We start from the raw sequence: 8,387 nt of genomic DNA on the forward strand, positions 1-8,387 counted from the left end.
TGAATCAAACAATATAACAATCACACATGTACTCTACAACTACAAATTAAGGTCTTGTAGGCAGTGGCGGATCCAGAACCAAATCTAACCGGCGTCCAAAAAATACAAAAAATTATAAAATTCTGAAAAATGTAATGTATTTTTGGGTTTTTGAAGTAAAAAAATGTCAATGGGGTATTTAATGTAACAGTGGGTGCCAAAAAGAGGATTTTTTTGTAAAACTTGGATTTTTGGAGGGCTATTTAGTAGTAAAAATTGTGGGGCCCAACTCCAAGTGGGGTCCATGCACCCCACTTAAAGGGGCTAGATCCGCTGCTAGTAGGTACAAAATAAATTGCACATTTCTCTTTCATACAAAACTATTTTAGTAATATATATAAAAGCACACATTATTGAACAGGAAATGACAATTCTTAATCCAAAAGAAGCAAATGTATTATGTATGCTAGAGTTTATGCAGGATCAAATGAGCACCATGTTGGGGTTGAAGGGTGATAACCATATGAGGAGCATGGACATAGGATGGTGAAAGTTCGAAAGAGAACCTTTGTAAGATCATTGCGAGGGCAATTTTAGCTTCCATCAATGCAAAATTTTGTCCAACACATATTCGAGGTCCCCAACCAAAGGGAAAGTAAATGACTTGATTTTTTGTTGCTTTTGAGATTCCTTCAGAAAACCTATCGGGCTTGAATTTCTTGGCATCACCACCCCAAAATTCCTCGTCATAGTGAATATTCATGACTGGTATTCCAATCTGAGTTCCAGATGGTAGTAAAAATCCTCCCAATGTGAGATCTTTTTCAACTTTACGGGCTAGCCCAACAATAGGAGGATATAGCCTCAATACTTCATGGAAAATCATATTTACCTATATGGAAAGAAAAAAACTGATGATTTAAAAGACTAGTTTAAATTTTGAGAAATAACTAATACCTAACAACCGAAAGCCAACAAGTTGTTTAGAGATTTCAATAAAAGGGTCAACCATAATCAACACGTTTAATAAACTAGGTTGACTACAGATTAAAAATTTTAACCAATAACAATCTGTTGTCGGACCATTTAAATATATATTTATTTATATGTTATGTTTAATCTTGTAAACTTGGGATGTTATTTAGGAAAAGAAGATGTTAGTCTAATGTCGAATCATTTATATCTAAGATGTTGGATCCATGGGTTAGGAAAATTAAATGGGCCAACCTTCGGCCTATCCACTTTTCTAAAGGTCATCCATTTTTGTAATAAGTGAGGTTGGGTTAAAAATCCTTAACTCGTTTAATCAATCTGATCTGACTGAGTAAAATTTAAAATCTCAACCGGTTTTATCATTTTCTGATAGAGAATTAACCAAATGATATAAACACTTACAACTTTGAGGTGATTTATCCCATCTACATCGATATTTTTGTTCCCAAGAACATTCAAAACCTCTTCCCTCGCACGTGACTGCCATTCTTGATGCTTACTTAATAAGATCATCGTCCATACAAGCAAGCATGCTGTTGTCTCTTGTCCAGCAAAATAGAAAAGCTTACACTCTTCAATAACTTCGTCAATAGTCATTCCATGATGCTTGTTTTGGTGCTCCTCAACCTCTTTGCTATTAGATTCAAGCATTATTCCTAACAAATCGTCATTGTTACCTTCTCTAGTCTCCATTGCTTTAAGCCTGTTGTTAATGATACCTCTTATAGAACGTTTTACTTTTCTGTCAATAGCCATCATCCTTATGTTCCTCTTTGTTGGAAAAAACCTAAGCACAATCATAGTAGAAACAATTAGCTTTACATATATTTATTTATTTGGGTTAATTACAAAAACGACCAAATTAAGTAGGTGGGATGAGATAACCACATGACCACCTTTTAAATAAATAAGACAACATAACCATCCATTTTATAATGTGTAGCAACAAATTTAAAAACTTTCAACAAGATATCCAAACATTTTTATATAACTTAATTAAAATTATAAAGTACAAATAACCTAAAACTGAATTAAATATAAAAAAATCATAATTTTTTATTCTTCATTCGTTAAAAAGTGAAAAAAAAAAAATGTTCTCGATCCAATCGTCAATATTGTATATTTATTCTTCACTGATGTGGGTTTGAGTAAGCGGCATTGATTCCCTCTTCATTGAGATAATGAGATTTGTTAGTATTAGATGTAGAAATGTATCCGTTTTATATTGTTGATAATCAATTGCAAAATTGCAAGACAATAACCCTTATTAAATATATTTATTATTGGTAAACAATTGCAAGAACGTTATACAAATGGAAGTGGAATTGTTAGATCATTAGAAGAAAATATAGTTATATAATTTGCAAAACAACACCACTTTAAGATCGTTTATTAAATTAAACTAATCCCTACATGATTCACTTGTGAATATAATTGGAAAAATATTTATCAAATGGTTAAATCAATTACAATAGCATCAAAAAGTGAGAAAGTGAGAAACATGCATTATATTGGCTTTGATGGGTAAGGAATGCATTAGTTATGTTTAGCAATGTTTTTTTCTTGAGAAATGAGAAATAAGAGAGAGACGATATGAATGCATTTAATGTATAATATTAATAAATCGATTAGGTTCATTTTGGTTTTAAACCAGTTTTAGTCTTTAACTGATTTAGGACTAAAACTGATCTCACTACTAGAAATAGAAATAGAGCGACAGACAGTCAACAATCCGTCACTAAATGCGGTTGCAATGAATCAACAACGTTAGTGAAAGTAAAAGTTTATGCCAATTTCAGTTAGGGTGTATGAGATACTCTTATGGAAGACACATACAACTATCAACGACATGCATATCTGCAAGCGAAAATTTTGATAGATTTCGCTTGATGCATTTAAAGATTTTGATGCAGTTCCCTCGCTATATTTACTACTTCGCTAAAACCATGTTTCTTTGTTTTTTAGATCCGCAAGTTAGTATATGATTTGTATCGAGCCGATGACCTCTTTCTTAGAAACACTTTATTAGACACTTTGTTAACCAAAGATGTTAGCCCCAACTTATTGAAAACCCTATTTTTAATAGTGTATACTAAGGCAAACTATGACTGTTTAAAATGAGTGCTATTAGGAGTAAACATTCACCAACTCAGTATATAAATTGTCAAATTATGAGAAGTAAACATTCACCAAGTCACATAGAGGTACACATAATTTGCAAATAATGACATTTTGCAAAAAAAATAATAAAAATGACGTCATTCCACAAACAAATCGAATTTCCCAAGAAAATTTATTTCCAAATTCTAGTTCAGGAAATACGTGTATTTCTGATATTTGTTCCAAAAGCCAGTCATTCACCTTGCTATATTAGTAACTAGTTTATAACTCGTGGAAACTACGGTTATAAAATTAATTAAATTTTTATAATAAAAAATTATAATTATTAATCAGTTATTTTAAATAATTCATTTTAAATAAATTATTAATTAAAAGATATTTCAAAATTTTAAAGTTATTATAACTTCAAATTTAACATATAATTAGAAAATGTAAATTTGAATTTTGAAATGAATTATCCTCCTTAATAAATGAAGGTTATTTTGCCATATGTCAATCTCTCATTAGTTTTGACACTTGTCATTTTGTGGTATTTTTGAAATAAATATTATCCACTTGTCAATTTTTTGTTTGTTTCAATTTTTAAAATTAAAATCATATACTTATATATATAAAGTATTAAATATCATACATATGATATTAAATTGTAATAAATACATTTCTTTCTTTCTTATTTTAAAATTTTACATTAAAAAATATTAAAAATATTTTTTGTTTACACTTTAATGTTTAATATTTTTTTAAATCAACCCGTGTAATACACGGGGTTCACACCTAGTTACCTAATATATCTACATGACACATGGCATAATATTAATGAGGTGTTATGTTAGAGTGACATTTGGCAAAAAAAGATTAAAACTATTCATTTATTAGAATAGAGATTTCTGTGACTAAACCTAAATTTTTTTATTAATTCATAATCTCTTTGGACCTTATTAACAAAGCATATCATTTTTTTTTTTGTAGAGATGCATGGGACTTACCTAAATCCGGGGATGTAAAGTGATGTTAGTGCCTCCTGTACGAGTACACTTTGTTCTCTTATGAGTTCAAATATATGAAGACCTTCTTCATAATTACTTCCAAATGCGGTTCTTGATATCACATCACCCGTTAAAGATTGAAGATCAGGCCATATATCGAGCTCACATGACCCCTTTGAAGAAACTAAATTCTCCCACTTCCCTAGCATTTCATTACCACTTAAATGGAAAGCGGGTACCATATTCTGGGAACAAAATAATGAAAAAATTGTTACCATTTAAAAAAAACAATACTAGGCAGGTGTTTTATGGTTTGTCAAAACAGAAATGGTAACGGGTAAGGACAACTATAAGAGCTCGTATGTGATGTTAATGTGGTTTTATTATTTATTAGGTGTAAAACACATGTATTACACGAGTTTATAAAAAAAAGTTTAATATAAAATTATAATCATTACATAATTTTTAAATTAATAATTTTACATAAATACACAGAATATAATAAATAAGGTAAATAATTTCATATCTACTGTAAGATATTTGAAAGGTTATAGAAAAATTATTATGAAATTTAATAGAATGATATATTTTATATATATAAATCTTACTAAAATGTGGATTTTAAATTTAAGAAAATAAAAAATACAAAAAAAATGACAAGTGAAAAAAAAATAATTCAAAAACTCTTAGAAAATAACATGTGTCAAATTCAATGATAACATAATATTTGACAAAATTGATTTTCATTTATTATGTTAGACTAGTTTATAACCTATGAGAACCATGGTTACAAAATTAATTAAATTTTCATAGTAAAATTTTATAAGTATTAATCAATTATTTTAAAGATACATGTATAAAAAGTTTATTAATTAAGGGATATACCAAAATTTTTAAGTTAGTTATAACTTCAAATTTATATATAATTACAAAAAGTAAATGCTTCGATAAAAAATTTAAAATCTATTATTTAAAACCTTAAAGTCGTTAATTGTTATTGTGATTTGTCTAATATATCTTCTTAACATGTGACATAATATTAATGAGGTGTTGTATTAGAATAACACATTACAAAAAAAAAAGTTAAAACTATTTTTTTATTAGTATAGAGATGTGGTTAGTTTTTTGCGCATACAAAATGACCAAAATATCCTTTTTAATTGATTTTAAACATATTCCTAATTTTATTTAACTAATTAAATTAAAAAAAAAATTACATCCACACCCTACCACAATAAGGTTAAGGGGTATAGTCACTACATACCCACTTAAAAAAAAGTGTTGTCACATGTGTGTCACGTCATCTCCACTACATTTCACTACACTTTAAACGTGGTTACCTCCACTACATTTCATATTAAAGTCTTATGTGTGTTTTCCTTCATCAAGTACGAATTTAAAATTTGATTTTAGATTTTGAATATGAATCTTGGGACGAGCACGAGCTTTCGAATGGGAATATAGGGATAAAAATATGAATATGAAATTCGGGCTTCAAAACCCTCAATTGAGCTTCTAGATTTTGGTGGTGGTTGTTGCTTCTTTGAGTGGTGACTAAGATTAGGGACGGGGTGGCAATGGGTAAGGTTCTTTGAGCGACAACTATAGGTGGTTACGTCGATGGTGGCTGAAGGTGGTGGTGATGTTGTTTGCTTCTTGAGAGAGAAAGATCAAGGAGAATTTTGTTTTAGCCTAGGTGGGTAAGGTTTGTTTATTATTATTTTTAATTGAATTTGTTTTAAAAATGTTAAATAATTATGAATATAAAAATAAAAATTAATTAAGAAATAAAAAGAGTAAAATAGTATTTTTTACCAAACAAAATGAAACCAAAAGAACCAATCTTATAAAAATTAAAACAATAAAAAGACGATAATCAATATATTAAATACTTTGATAGTTGTTCTCAACCAATTAGTTTTAACAAAAGACTTAAACAATAGTGTAATTTTATTTTTAAAAAAGCATTACATTCACAAAAATATTAATAAAATATTTTATAATTTCACGAACTATTCTAGAATTTCTATTTTGTTTAACCGAACTAAAAAGCTAGGAGTGGTTTTGTCTTCTACCAACATGTCATGTAATAGCAAGTTTTAGATTGAGATGTCGACTATCACTTCCTTCCATTTTTTTCTTGCCAACTGATTCCCTTACTCTCCATTTACTCCTTTCGTCGATAGAAAACAATGATCGCTGCTCCCTTACTTTTTTAATATACAAATATAAATATTATATTTTATTTATAGAGAAATAGTTTAATTTATAGAAAAATAAAAACTATGATTTTTTATATATACTCCCTCCGTCTCAAAATTATAATCCATCTTTTCTTTTTGGTTTGTTTCAAAATAATAGTCCACTTCTAAAAATAAATAACATTTTTACCAAAATACCCTAATATTATTATTTAACTAGCTAAGATTTTAATGGAACATTAAATGTAAAATAAGGACAAAAGTGTCATTTTATTATATAAATTTAATGGTAATTAATGTTTTCTTAATCTGTGTGTTTTTTGTTTGTGCACAATAATATTGGGACAGAGGAAGATGTTTTATTTTATATATATATATATATATATATATATATATATATATATATATATATATATATATATATATATATATATATATATATATATATATATATATATATATATATATATTTCAAATATTTATTTATAAATATTTAATTAAAAATTGTTGAAAAGAAGCAAGTTTATCCTAGGTTTTGACCGGTAAAACCTTCTACGAGTATAAGGGCCATAAATATATGTACAAATAATTAGCCGTTGACTTTATTAGAAAAACTTAAAATGGTTAATCAATCATTAGTGACCGATAAGAACTAACCAAAACTAGCTAAGAAGAGAACAATTTACATAGGTGATAAAGCCAAATAATAGGTACAATTTTAATAACACGATTTAGATAAATAAATTATAGTTATCAAAGTACCTTTAGCTTCTCCATATGGAAGGCTGGGTTGATTATTTTCCTATGTTTAGCCCATTGATCTCCTTCGTAGTTCACTAATCCTGATGCTATTAACTGAGCAATTGGATTAGATTGCGGCTTTTGAAAATCATTTAACTTTGCAAATACATCTTTGATGACATCAGGGTCCATAATAGTCACTCTTGGTTTCCATCCCAACCACATAATGTAATTTTTACCTACAAAAAAAAAAAAAAAAAATAATCCCGATTATGTCCATGTCCCATTTCTTATTATTCACCTTTTTGTTATCAACATGTAAAATATAATCTTGACTTGGGAAAACTCCAGAAATCGATGTCACAATGCCAAATATTGTTTAACCTTTTCTTAATTCTTATTCTTTTTAACGAATCGAGTTGGAAAACGACATGGAGAAAAGAAGAAACTAACCATGTTTTTGCAAATAGTGATGGGTGAAAGCCACAACTCGTGGAAGAACTCCATCATCGTCATCCAAGCTTAAAGGCTTAGATTTGGATTCTTGGAACATCGAAGAAAACTCTTTCATATCCCCAAAAACCAATCTGTATTTGTTTCCATTGAAACCTTGATTCTTCAGGTACTTCTCCAGCTTCTTTGGTCTCACCCACAAAATATTTATCAAGTGCCATGCACATAGTAGAGCTGCTATAGCACATGAGATTGCCACTGTGTTTGTCACTGAATCGATCATGTTTGTTAACTTTTCAGAATATGGTGAAAGAAGACTCAAGTTATTGTTTGGTCTATCCTTTTTATATATAGGTAAACTTTAAGTTTACATCTTCTAATAAAGTTAAAATTTTGACAAACTTTTAAAAAAGGTTATGAGTATTAATCAAATATTTAATTATGATTTGTAATAAATACAAAATAAATAAATTGAACGTGTATATTGGAATCAAATATGTTTGAATTTTCTATGGCAATTATTGAAAGGGGAGTTGCACACATGGACCTTATCCACACATTGACCACTATACGATGAGTTTTTTCCTTGCTCAAAACGTAATAGAAGAAGTGACATATGCAGTGACATTTAATGGACATTATCATTTTTCTTTTTTCTTAGACTATCTTCAATACAAAGGTTTTTTGAAAAAAAAAATAGTTTTTGAATATGTCATTTAATTTTTTTTTTTTTACTTTCTAGCAAAATGTGTTTTAAGTAAAAGAATTTTATTTTTAAGTCATTCTCTTAAATAAAAGCTTTTTATTCTATAAGTCATTCTTAAAAGATAAAAAGATTTTATACATATTTACATGCACTAGGGTATTTTTTTTTCTTTTTTTGTTAATTTTTTAGTGGAAATGTAGTTGACAA

The 8,387-nt window shown here is 28.2% G+C and overlaps 1 protein-coding gene across 1 annotated transcript; it reads right to left on the reverse strand.

Moving 5' to 3' along the window:
- Nucleotides 1-323: 323 nt before the first annotated feature.
- LOC111916052 (cytochrome P450 CYP72A219) lies at nt 324-7,820 on the reverse strand. Its single transcript, XM_023911701.3, has 5 exons — nt 7,475-7,820; nt 7,043-7,260; nt 4,080-4,324; nt 1,375-1,759; nt 324-871 (listed from the first exon to the last, which is right to left on the reverse strand). The coding sequence occupies exons 1-5, from the start codon at nt 7,755-7,757 to the stop codon at nt 446-448; spliced, it is 1,557 nt and encodes a 518-aa protein (XP_023767469.1). The 5' UTR covers nt 7,758-7,820; the 3' UTR covers nt 324-445.
- Nucleotides 7,821-8,387: the final 567 nt, after the last annotated feature.

The sequence above is a fragment of the Lactuca sativa genome, chromosome 2, assembly GCF_002870075.4.
Source record: "Lactuca sativa cultivar Salinas chromosome 2, Lsat_Salinas_v11, whole genome shotgun sequence".
NCBI classification, from domain to species: Eukaryota; Viridiplantae; Streptophyta; class Magnoliopsida; order Asterales; family Asteraceae; genus Lactuca; species Lactuca sativa.

Excerpts from the sequence above, each read along its gene's own strand:
- LOC111916052 (XM_023911701.3), bottom strand. The coding sequence starts at position 7,757 with ATGATCGATTCAGTGACAAACACAGTGGCAATCTCATGTGCTATAGCA. Across the intron at positions 1,760-4,079 it reads CTTTACATCCCCGGATTTAG|GTTTTTTCCAACAAAGAGGA; the intron begins GTAAGTCCCATG and ends GATTGTGCTTAG. Across the intron at positions 872-1,374 it reads GGATAAATCACCTCAAAGTT|GTAAATATGATTTTCCATGA; the intron begins GTAAGTGTTTAT and ends CTTTCCATATAG.